General features: G+C 55.0%; 3 protein-coding genes across 3 annotated transcripts; 1 reads left to right on the top strand and 2 right to left on the bottom strand.

The window, feature by feature from the left end:
• Window positions 1–1,531: 1,531 nt before the first annotated feature.
• CGCS363_v009244 (putative transporter) lies at window positions 1,532–3,296 on the top strand (the record flags this gene model as incomplete). The annotated part of the gene is made up of 3 exons (XM_036641093.1): window positions 1,532–2,134; window positions 2,188–2,486; window positions 2,540–3,296. 3 exons carry the CDS (start codon window positions 1,532–1,534, stop codon window positions 3,294–3,296), a joined length of 1,659 nt encoding a protein of 552 aa, XP_036493593.1.
• Window positions 3,297–5,898: 2,602 nt separating this feature from the next.
• On the bottom strand, window positions 5,899–7,578 carry CGCS363_v009243 (uncharacterized protein; the record flags this gene model as incomplete). The annotated part of the gene is made up of 1 exon (XM_036641092.1): window positions 5,899–7,578. One exon carries the CDS (start codon window positions 7,576–7,578, stop codon window positions 5,899–5,901), a length of 1,680 nt encoding a protein of 559 aa, XP_036493287.1.
• Window positions 7,579–8,220: 642 nt separating this feature from the next.
• On the bottom strand, window positions 8,221–11,227 carry CGCS363_v009242 (putative RNA-directed DNA polymerase from transposon X-element; the record flags this gene model as incomplete). The annotated part of the gene is made up of 7 exons (XM_036641091.1): window positions 8,221–8,264; window positions 8,317–8,447; window positions 8,571–8,659; window positions 8,709–8,785; window positions 9,595–9,871; window positions 9,930–10,703; window positions 10,766–11,227. The coding sequence occupies 7 exons, from the start codon at window positions 11,225–11,227 to the stop codon at window positions 8,221–8,223; spliced, it is 1,854 nt and encodes a 617-aa protein (XP_036493594.1).
• Window positions 11,228–12,048: the final 821 nt, after the last annotated feature.

Below are 12,048 nucleotides of genomic sequence, written 5' to 3'. Positions count from 1 at the left end.
CGCGTCTGGGCCGGTCTCGGGGTCTGTCGGCCGACATTCTGTGACGCTGGCTCGGATGGAGACCGAGACGACATCAGGCAGTATGGCGAGGGAGGGTTAGAGTTGCCGGATCGTGAGCACGATGCCGTCGTGGTGTTGAATTCGTGACAATGACAGGCCGAAGAGGGTCGTGTCGGGATTGCGGGGTGTAATTGGAGAAGGCTCCCCCGACTTTTTGCGTGAACCCCACATCCCCAAGGGGAACGCCCGGGATGCGTGCGGGGTAGAGTCATGCTGTGGCCGTATCAGGAGCGAGAATCTGACTCGTCGGTGGGGGCGCGTCGCAATCATTGTGGATTTGGAGTGTCATGTCGGCGGCTGCTTTCCTGAATGGGGGCGGCACGTCGGCTGGATACTCGATCGAGGGCGGCATTCTCGACGGATGGCGGGAAGGCGGCGGGCTAACGAGAACAGGAGCGGGAACAAACCGGAGACACTTTGCTCGTGAAGGCTTTGATTCGGTTGGGGGACGCTTCAAATTGTTTATTACCTAGGCTAGTCTCGGGGTTCGCAGCGCACGTCGGAAACCGTCTCCCAGCTCTGGCTCGTTGCGTCACTGACAATCACTTGATTACTTGCTCGACATGAAGCTATCCAGTATGTTTCAATGGCTCATGCTTCTGCCCCCGCACTGCTCCTCACGACGCTTGCACCAAAAAGCTGGGCAGTTCGTTGGGGAAGGGGGCATCTCGTAGCGCTGCTGCCTCACAAAATGCCAAAAAGGCCCCCACCCACGACATTGGACGAATGAAAAGGCCAGCTGGCGTCCCCGACATCCCCAAAGTCGCCCTCATTTCCCCGCGCGGAGAAGGGGCCCCGTGTTGCGGTGGGGGAGCAGCGACCCAAAACATGGAACGAACCACTCACAGCCCTCAGCCATCGGCCTTCGTCCCGTGACCACCACGATCCCCCGTCCTCGTCCAGCGCCATCATTCGACAACCACCTCATCCCTCGTCTGTCTCTCGTCTCTCCTCCATCCCGCCAGAGCGGCAGCCGGCACTCGGATCCTGCTCTCATTCGCACACTCACCGCCCACACCACCACCCGCCTCCAAACGGGACTCGCTTCCCCGAGGGGACCCCACGAAGACGCGGCACTCTGCACCAACAAGGCAAGGCCTCGACACTCAAGCTCATCCCATCCCGAGCCCTTCCGTCACAGAGCCTCACCTCAGCCCAATCAGAGACCGCCCACCCCTGCCAATTCTCTCGCGGACGTTGGCCGACGTGCGTCCTCTTCTTCCAGCCTGGGAAAATTGCCTCCTTGGGCGTCTTTCTCGTCCCGATGCCCAGAGACAAGACGCCGCCCTGAGCCCATCCCTGCTCCTCGGCGACCGAGTCGTTGACGGGCAGGGGGGCCACCGCCCGATGTCTTCCCGCCCCCAGAATGTCGACGTCCATATCACGGCCGTCCGTCCCACGTTTTTTCTCGACACTCGTCCAGCCTGATCCTGAACTCGAGCCTCACCTGCAGACAGACGACGACGGCACCATGGCCACCACCGACGACTCCAACAAGCCGCCTGTCGACCAGGTCGAGCACGCGCAGCCCCCCAACGCCAACCACCGCCGCGATGCCGCCGCCGAGCTGCTGGGCAAGTCCGGCACCTCGCCAGAGCACCGCGTCGTCGTCACCGCCGACGACGACAAGCGCGTGCTGAGGAAGATCGACATGGTCATCCTGCCGCTGATGCTCTTCGTCTACTTCCTCCAGGGCATCGACAAGTCCACCCTCGCATACGCCTCCGTCTTTGGCCTCATCGAGGACACCGGGCTGGTCGGTGACCAGTACTCATGGCTTGGCTCGGTTGTGTATCTCGCCCAGCTCGTCATGCAGTTCCCCCTTGCCTGGGCTCTCGTCAAGCTGCCCATCGGCAAGTTCACCAGCTGCATGGTCGCCTTCTGGGGCGTGACCCTGGCCTGCATGGCTGCTGCGCACAACTTTGGCGGTCTGCTTGCCGCGAGATTTTTCCTCGGCACGTTCGAAGCGTCTGTCGCGCCCTCCTTTGTCGCCATCACCCAGATGTGGTGGCGCCGTCGCGAGCAGACCCTGCGCATCAGCTACTGGTACGCTATGAACGGCTTCACCAACATGGTATGTGTGATCCTCCACTTCACCACAGCGACAACCGTCTAACAGAACCTCAGTTCGGCAGTCTCATCACCTACGGTCTCGGCCACATCTCCTCCAAGCTCAAGGAGTACCAAATCATCTTCCTCTTCTTCGGCGTCATCACCGTCGCCTTCTCCGTCCTCATGTTCTTCTACATGCCCGACTCGCCCGTTGAGGCAAAGTTCCTCAACGACCACGACAAGGTCATCGCCGTCGAGCGCCTGCGCATGAACCAGCAGGGCGTCATGTCGCGCGAGTGGCGATGGGACCATCTCTGGGAGAGTTTGCGCGACCCAAAGACGTGGATCTGGTTCGCCCTCGTCTTTTCCATCTCGTTAGTCCCCAATGTCTCCCTACTTCGCCCCCTGATTAACTAACAACCCACAGCATCCCCTCCGGCGGCATCTCCACCTTCGGCCCCCTCATCGTCAAGTCCTTCGGCTTCGACTCCTTCCAGACCATCCTCTTCAACATCCCCTTCGGCGCCGTCCAGCTAGTCTCCACCGTCGGCGGCTCCTGGATCGCCACGAAGATCCACAAAAAGGGCCCCGTCATCGCCGGCCTCTGCGTGCCCCCCATTGTCGGCTGCGTCATGCTCATGGTCCTCCCCAACTCCGCCAGCAAGCGCGCCGCCCGCCTCGTGGGATACTACCTCATCTCCGTCTACCCGGGTATCACGCCCCTCATCTACTCGTGGTCCGCCGCCAACACCGCCGGCGACACCAAGCGCAAGTGCACCTCGGCCGCCCTCTTCGTCGGCCAGTCCGTCGGCAACGTCGTCGGGCCCCTATTGTACAAGCCCTCCGAGGCGCCGCAGTACGCCCGCGGCCTGAGGTCGAACCTGGCGCTGTACTGTCTGATCATCGTCATGGTCGGTGCCACGAGCGCGTACCTTGCGTTCTTGAACAAGTCGCACAGCAAGCGCCGCGTGGCGATGGGCAAGAGCGCCATCATCATCGACACGAGTCTGTTCTCGGCGGCTGAGGCGGAGCGGATGCAGGCCGCGGGGCAGTTGACGGGCACTGGAGATGGGCAGGAGATGGCTGCGGCTGGGGACGAGGGCACCACGGCCGGTGATGTTGGCGCGAGGGCGTTTGAGAATTTGACTGATTTGCAAAATGAGGAGTTTGTCTTTGTTTTCTAGAGAATCTGTGAGAGTAGAGCGCGATAGATTCCCGTGAGAATACGACATTTGCGTTGAATTAAACACTTGAATGGTGCTGTTGAGAAGTTCATGTTTGACGAGTTGTGACTGGGACATTTCGAACACTCGTGCATCATTCAGGTAAGACAACGAAAAGAAGGGATGCCTTGGCACACAGAACGAGTGGGACTAAGAGGTATTGTCGCCCCCAAGGATTCTTCAAGCTACTGATGTTTTGATCTTGAGCAATGAAACAGCGAGTTAGTTAGGTCCCCATACCATTGGATATAAAAAGGAGCACGTACGCAATCGCTCCGTGGAGTCTTGTAAGAAATCAGGGCTGTTGTTGGGCTGTTTTGGAGTTTAAGTCAACTTGATCTTGCACAGATTTCTAATGAATTTGTGTCTAGATGCAGACGTTGGCCTATTCTGCAAAGTTGATTGATTCTAATTTTGCTGCTGGAAGGGGTGCATATATAATGAGTATGTTTAGCTGGTAGATCGAGGGGATTTGGTGCGCGGGGGTGGTGGTGGACGGTGGGTTGTATTTGGTCACGGTCCCATTCAAGGTGTTGTCCGGGCAGGTTGGGTTTCTTTTCTTTTGGTGGTTGTGAAGTCTCTGGAGGTTGTGGAGCATTTGAATCAGAGGTGGAGGTTTGCTGAAAGAGCGTGTGGTGTATCGTTAGGGGGTGAGCAGATGTCTCTCTTTGTTTGGGTGCACAGAGGGTAGTTATTTTGATGTACTGCTGTGGTATGATTCGTAGACATGATCGCAATATAGCAGAGAGCAAAAACCAAACGAAACGCACAGGGGACGCGTTTGCAGGTACACCAGGGAGACTGACTACTTGCTCAATGTTGATAAGGCTCGTTGCCACGGAGACCATCATATCATTTGGCTGCAGATTGGGTGATTGACAAAGTCCTTCATAATCTCCCATAATACTCAAGTTGCTGAATACTAAAATACAAAATTGAGCAGCAAGCTCCATTCTTTTAACCTGTGTCGGTCTTGAGATGAGTTACGCGATTGATTGCCCATCCGATAGACTCCCTCAAACGTCCAGGAGTTTCGACGAGCGTGATAGATGTTGAAGGAAAATGGAGGTCCTGTTGAAAGAGTCTTATTACATTCTTGTCCCCCGCCATTGATATCAATCTCTGTTTCATGCTCATACGTACAGCACAGAGTAGTTCAAACGTAGCGACGCCGCCATGTATTTCAGCCCAGCAGTGTGCTTGCATCGCTACCACGGTGTAAATCAGACAGATAACATTTTCAGAGCTGTAAAAGTTGGTTTCTACCTCCCATGAGACTGATTTGAGCAGTTACCAGAACTTTCGGGTCCACGTAAACGCCAATGTCCAGAAAGGTAAGCTGAACAGGTGGCATCGACACAGGAAAACTTTAATCAGCCCGCAGTTTCAAGTTGGTAACGTGATCTTCAACTGAGAACGTCAGAAGCGTCTTGAGCGATTCCTTTTACCTGCGAGGTGTGAGCAGCCAGTCCCAGAAATGGATTCTCGAGCTACAGCGTGTCAACCTTGCGATGACACTAAGGAGGCATAGGCATGGCTTGACCCAACACAGCTGAGAGCGTTGTTGAACACGCGAGAATGGCAGTTTGACGACAGGTCAGGTAACACATTCACTACAACATTGTCTATTCTACGTCATGCACAGGCAGGTAAGCAAACCCAAACAGATGTGGCTGCAGCGTCTGTAGCGGCCAAAAAGCCATGCTTTTGCACATGAGGCCATTTTCTGAGACGCCACCACATCGAGCCCGAGAATAATGCGCAATCTGGCTTCACACGCATCGCCCATATATGGAGCCGGGCAAAGATCCAAGCTAAATGTGGTCAGACGAGCCCGCCTCGTCAAGCCTGCAGACCTTTCTGAGCCCAATCACTGCAAATGATTCCGCAAGGACGGCACCATCAGCAAATTCTCCTATATATCACAGCGCATCCACTTACAGGCTGAGATTTAAGTCACGTTTGCAAAGGTTGACTTGACTCACTCCTTGGGACCAAAAATAGAAAACACTTGAAGCCATGACGGAGACGCGCCCGGAGTTGCCCTCCCTGCGGCTGGGGCTTCAGGAGGCGCTCCAGGCTCGGAGTTCTGGACAGAATTAGCGCGCAAAATCAATGGAAAGACACAAGACGAGATTCTTACATCATCGACATTGCCGAGTATTCCACCGTGAGAATTGAGATAGAAAGCAAATCGGTTGAGGGCCGCGACTACTTTGTATTTCTACCTTGGCTGTTAACGAGATTTGTGACACTTACTGGGACTGACTTTCCAGCGCAAGACAAAAGAAACAACAACAACAAAAGGTGAAAAGCACTCCTGGTGAAGCAGATTTCTCCCGCAGTAATGTCGTCCAGATTTGTGATTTCAAAATTCACCCTTGCGAAGTTAGCGCCGAAGATCGAGAGGCGGCGGACCGTCCGATCGGCTGGCTGACAATGTCGCATCCAGTTCCTGGCTAACCGTCTTTCTCAAAGATAGGCCGCATGCTTTCACATTGGCGGCATGAATACAGCCTGATCTGCGGTGCTTCACAGCCCAACTTTCTCTCCCGCCCGTTGCTCACAAAGCCCAGTCATCGTCCGAGTCCGAACTTTCGTCCCACCTGTCGAGCCACTCGTCGAAACTATCTCTTCTTGGCGGAGGATTCTCGTCAGGACGCAGGACGTCCTCCCGCAGACAGTCGGCCCAACTGGGGAGAGGCGGCACGGTCTCCCAGCTAAGCGGGTCGTGCGCGAACCAGTCCTCGTTCCACTCCTGCTCGCCGCGGCCGCGGCGCTCCTCGACGATCCGCTCCACGTCCCACGGCACGCCCACGTCGAAGTTGCAACGCACGACCGACTTCTTCTCCGCAACGTCTCTCATGGCCCGCGGGAACCCTTCGTAGATGTATCCATGGTCGGACTCGGCGGGTCTGTAGTGGGAGGACCGTCGCCACGGGTGTTCTCCATTCCTCTCTATCCACGTCCGGGCCGGGAGGTAGCCGCGCCGGCGGGACTCGTCCCTGGCGAGCTGCCACGCCACGTCCCGCTGGACGACGGTCTGGAATATCTCCTCGCACAGCTGAGGTGCCGGGCCGCCGTCGAGAAGAAGGGAAAACGCGCCGTGGGGCATGCCGTGGTGCTCCAGGGCCAGAGCCTCCATAATCCACATGGCTACGTTTCGAGAGACTTGGCTTGACCTCAGCTTTGGGTCTGGTACCCATTCCGGATCGACCCTAGAGTCGGGGTCTCCGGATAACCAATCTGGGCGAAAGACGTTACCCCACAAGCTGCATCTCCGTTCAATCCGTAGCAGAGGGTTCTCCTTGCAGAACGGAATGAGGCCTTGGACATGGCATGCCGGTTGCGATACGGCTTCTCGGTCCTCGTTCAGAATTATGTTACGTAGATGCGCCCGGTTGTGATAAGGTAAGGAATCCAGGAAATAGATGGCAGACGCGGCGGCGGAGAACCTGTATTTTGAGCGGTCATCTGACCTTGGAAGATGGATTTCGAAGTCTTCATCATCGGGTGAAGGAACTGGCCAACCGTTGTACGACATGATTTGTGCAATATCGTCGTCCGTAGGGATAATCCAGGGCTCAATGGAACAAGCAGCAAGGCCGTGATAATCAGGCACATACCTCCGACCATACGATTCCTGGATGGCGAAGTCCTCTCTCATTGCCTCGTTGAATTGATCGACATAGTAGCGACACGCAAGCCGGAGGGCGAGTCTAACGCATTCCCGGTATAGCGAAGGCGCCTGGCCATAATTCGAATCCGGAGGCGCCACGAGGTCCGTGTTCGGGTTTCCGCCCCTCAAATGCTCCACGACAGGCATAAAAACCGGGTAGGCGTTTTTGAGTGCATCGTACACTGGGCCTTGGAGGCAGCTGCCAACGTTCCTCATCATGTTGAATATGTTGCAGTCCACGTCCTTGCTCCTGAAAGCTTGGAGTCTTTCACCGAGCTGGCGGAACTCATCAGAATAGAAGGTCGAGAAAGCCACCGTGTTGACGCGCAAGGCTAACCCGCCGTGAAGCATTTCTTTCGCAACAGCCCGGCAGGTGATAACGAGAGCCATTTCGATGGGCTTTCCATCGGCTTGCGTAAGCCTGCACTTGGCCACACCCCGGAGCTTGCCCGTGAAAAGCGCCTCAGCATCGCAGATATACCCGCCATCGACGAGCAAATAGGCGCGATAGATCATTTGTCGCAACTCCAAAGGGAGTTGCAGGAGGTTGAAACGACATTCCATCTTGGGGTAAGGCCAGCTGTGATAAAGGCGTGCATGAGTGGTGTTTCTGGGGGGAAAGACAAGACAGAAGCTTGGATGAAAGCGGAATGGCGGAGCGGGGAGGGGCAGGGTATTTATTCCAAAACCAAGTTCAGCCACACAGGTCACCAGCCAGCAAGGTTCCCACTGACACTGCCCACCGCCACAGCATACAAGCGCCACAGAACCAGCTCCTTCACCACCGCCATCGCCACGGCCATTGCCACCGCTCCCTTTCTGTCGTCAGATAAGCATCGCGCTAACAAACGCGTCACATACGAAGCCAAAAGATTGATGTGGAGTATCACATTTATAGCCGAGGTACAATATACAGCAAGGTACAGATATGGAAAAGGACCAAGCAACCCTAATAGATATAACCCAAGGTGTGAACACAGAAGTACTATACTCAGTACTGGAAGACACAGAGGTCTCGAGAGAGACGAAGACGAGGTAAACAAGGTACGATAACTTTTCCTCTGCCTGGACGTCAGTCAACATCACACCCAACGGAGAGAACAGGGACTAGGACTTACCATGGCAGCCTCGGCCACCAAGGTTACAGGAACCTTGCCTTATATAAGGAAAGCAGCAGTGAGGTAAGTAGCCAGTACTCTGCATCCATCAAACAACACAATGGCAGACCAACAACTTGACAACTTCAACAACTAGAAAATAATTAGACACTGTCGCATTCAGGTAGATGAAATGTGCACTTACCAACTTCGACCCAGAGAGCGCCGTGTATGCCAACCCTCAAGCGGCTGCTCGAGGTATGCGAAGGCTCCGGTTGGGAGGAGTGCAAGGGTTCCTTGCAGGCACCACTAGGCTCGGCACCAGGGATACCATCGCTGTGAGAAATCAATATCAGCTACATCAAAAGATACAATCATCTGATTCAGTGAGGTACTCACCCATGTTCGTCTTCGGTGCCCGCCTCCAGAGGCAGGCTGGACTGCGGCTAACAGACTCACAGACTCAAGCTCTGGACCAGGCCTATAGGAAGTGTCGACGGGGGGTAATGGATCAGACGGAGCGGGATCTCGTCACGGCTCTCCAGGGTCTTGAGCATGTTAGACAGCACCATAAGTTGTAGAGTTCAGTATACTCACGATGAATATGCTGCCTACAGAGCCGCTCTGCTGAGGGCCTTGTCGATCGCTCAGATCGCGTAGGAAGGGCAGGATGACTATGCTCACGAGAAGTTAGCGACGAGGCATTCATACGAGATTGAAAGATGAAGAGGAAACATGAGTGCATGTGCAGATGAAAAAGGAAAGCCAAAGGTAGTGTACGACAGCGGTGAGAGGTGACGGTAGAAGATGGGCGACGAAGACGCCGTGCCCGAAAAGTCGACAAAGGTGTCGAATGAGGCCGGTTGATGGAGATGGCAGACGAAGGTGGTGGTGGTGGTGGCGGTGGCGGTTGACACAGGTCGTAGAAGGTGGCGGAAGAATGTGTTGAATGGGGACGGCGGATGAGGTTCGACAAAGATGGTTGCCGAAGATGGCAGACGAGGGTGAAGGTGGTGGTCGACAAGGATGGCGGAAGGTATCGGATGAGGATGGTGGTTGAGCGGTCGACAAAGATGGCGGAAGATGGTAGTCGAAGATGGTCGACAAAGTTCGTGGTCCAAGGCATTGGACGGGGATGGCAGGCGGAGGTAGATGGTGGTCGACAAACATGGCGGGCGAAGGCGGAAGACAGCGGGCGAAACGGCGGGCGAAACCCGGAAAGGAAGCGGCGCAAGGAAGGAAAATAATATGCAACAAACAGAAAAGAGAGACGCGTACTCACAGAGTTGAGGGATAAAGCAGTGTACCAAGACCTAAATCATCAGCAAGCGCATCGTCAACTGGCGTCGAAACTTACCAATACAAGAGAAATTCAAACAAATAACAGGCCACTCACACCCCAGGGTGGGGGGAGGGTTACAGAGAAACATGGTGTTCATTGTCCTATCCGAAGAGGAATATCATACACGACGATGTCTCGTACCAGACGAGAACGGAAAAGCCCTGGTCCTGACCGGAAGATGTTCCTTCGTCCACGAGAACTGCTCAAGCTCAAAGTTCTTCAACGCCCATGCCGAAACCGGGCCCGCGCACTGTCTCAGCAAATACCTCAGCTTCAACCGCCGCAGGTCATCGTCGCATTTGCCGTAATCCGCGGGCAACAACTCCCTCCTCTGCCGTGCCAGACTCACACAGTCGAACAAGAGATGCTCCACCGTGTGCTCGCCCTCGCCACAGGGACACATGTTGGTATCAGCTCTCTGCAAGAAGACGATTAGCAATGTGGCCGGGGGGACGGGAATTTGGGGGCTCACTTACGTTAATGGAGAACAGATTCGCGTTGAGGCCATTGTGGCCAGTCCTCATGTGGAGGAGGATGGTTGACTGAGCTCTGGTCTTGCCTATGTGAATGCTCATAATGTTGGTGCACCATTCTCCCATGTAAGTCACCGCCTCGTAACCGCATGTTCGAGGCGCTTTGAGAGCATGCTTTTCAGCGAACTCTGCCCAGAGATAGGCGCTCCTGAGAACACCCTGTTCGCGAAGGTACTGATTGAACCATCCTGAGACGTTTCGCCCCAGACGGACGGAACGTTCCAACCCGTAGTGTTGCACGATCTCATCGCGAACGAGCCCAGCCTGTTGATATGCCACCCAATATGGATGTACATCAAAGCACGTAAAGGACCGCATACGGTGAAAGGGACGGCGCGCAACCTTCAGCATCCTCTCCCCCTCCAGAGTGTTGGTGTTGCGAACTCGATGGGCCGTGGCTATTCGGTGGAGCGCCACTTCTATCGGCTCGATGTTGAGTTCCTTCTGCAGAACCATGACTGGCGTTTGGCTGTAGGCACCAGAGATTTCCACGAGACATTCGCGCTGAAGCCGATCCAAGCGAGCGATGAGCTTCTTTGTGATTCGGAATTGCTGGCCCTTGCCGTCGGCGAGAACGAACCAGCAAGCACAGGCGTAGGTGATGATGGGTCGCACGCTCGTGATGTACAGCCTCCGCATATCGATGAGGTTAGGACCCATGACGGAGCTAGAGATCCGCTTCAGAAATCCCAACTTCTTCTTCACTTTGGACTCGAGCTGCAAGGCCAAACAGTTAGTCTCTGACAATTGAAACGATTGAGTAGCGATGGGTCACTTACATTGGCAATGTGGGCATCCCACTTCAACGCCGGATCCACCATGACGCCAAGAATTCGAAGGTACTTGGGGGCCTCGGGGTCGACCGAGTTGTTGATGACGTGTTTGACGGTCAAACCAGGAATACGAGGGTACAAGTCGCATTTCTCGTTACGGGTGAAGTGCATCACCTTGTACTTCCCAGGATCGAACCGAATGCCATTGGGAGTTGCCCATTCCATGACTTGCTCGTGATACTTCTCGATAATTTCGCGGTTCTCCCCAAATGTCCTGGATGTGGCAAGGATATAAGAGTCGTCGACGTAAGAAAAGGCGAAGATGTTGAGATCGGGATGGAGCCGCTCGAACTTCTCTAGCATCGGGGCGGAGAAGAAGACGAAGAGGATGGGAGAGAGGGGGCTGCCTTGAGGAATGCCAGTGTTAACGAAGAACTCCTCTGAGACATAGCCGGGAAACCGGAGCATTGTCCTCCTGTCAGAAAGGAAGGACCAAATGAAATTGACAATCCAATCGGGCATGCCCTTACGTACCAGGATCCGAAGGAGTTCGGGACGATTGACGTGGTCGTATGCGCCTGATATGTCGAGACTGAGTAGTGTCGACCTCCACTTCTTCTTGTTCCTGGTCTTGACGCAAAAGCCTCTGTAGACTGGGGATCAAAGAGACTCAATTTACTTGGTGGTGCAGCGTCCCGGAAACCCAAATTGCATCCGAGGGATCAGTCCGTGCTTCACAGCAAGCTCCTGAATCCGCTTCGCTACAACCCTCTCCAGAAGCTTCCCAAGGCACGAAAGCAACGCCACAGAACGCCAACTCTTAGGAAGAGAAAAGTCCGTCCTGTCGGGCTTCCGTAGCACGACAGTTATCGACCGCTTTAATTCATCTGGGTGGTATTCCAGCCGGAGACACGCGTTCATGATACGCGTCAAGTGAGTGTGAAGGACGCCTGGACACTTCTTGAAGACGTCGACAGCCACCTGATCGGGGCCGCATGCCTTGCCAGTGGGTGCGGCCTCCAGAGCCCACTTGAGGTCATCCTGGCGAAGATGTTGTGGAGGCGAATGCTGTGGCCTGGAAGGATGTTAAACGCATCCAGTCCCTAGGGTTGTGTTGTCTGGCATTGCTGTCGGTGGGATCCGGGCATCTTCTAGCGAAAGATTAGCGGCGTCGGGGCCGAATATAGCTTCTGAGACCCCCACGCACCCCGCACGCCGTAATCGGAGATTTACCACCACCCTGGACCCTGTATCCCTGCAGCCCTACAGCAAAGCTCCACACTGTAACC

The sequence above is a fragment of the Colletotrichum siamense genome, assembly GCF_013390195.1.
Source record: "Colletotrichum siamense strain Cg363 chromosome Unknown KSG_Cg363_contig06, whole genome shotgun sequence".
NCBI lineage: Eukaryota > Fungi > Ascomycota > Sordariomycetes > Glomerellales > Glomerellaceae > Colletotrichum > Colletotrichum siamense.
Note: the sequence above shows the minus strand (reverse complement) of the source record. Positions and strands in the feature narration are given on the sequence as shown.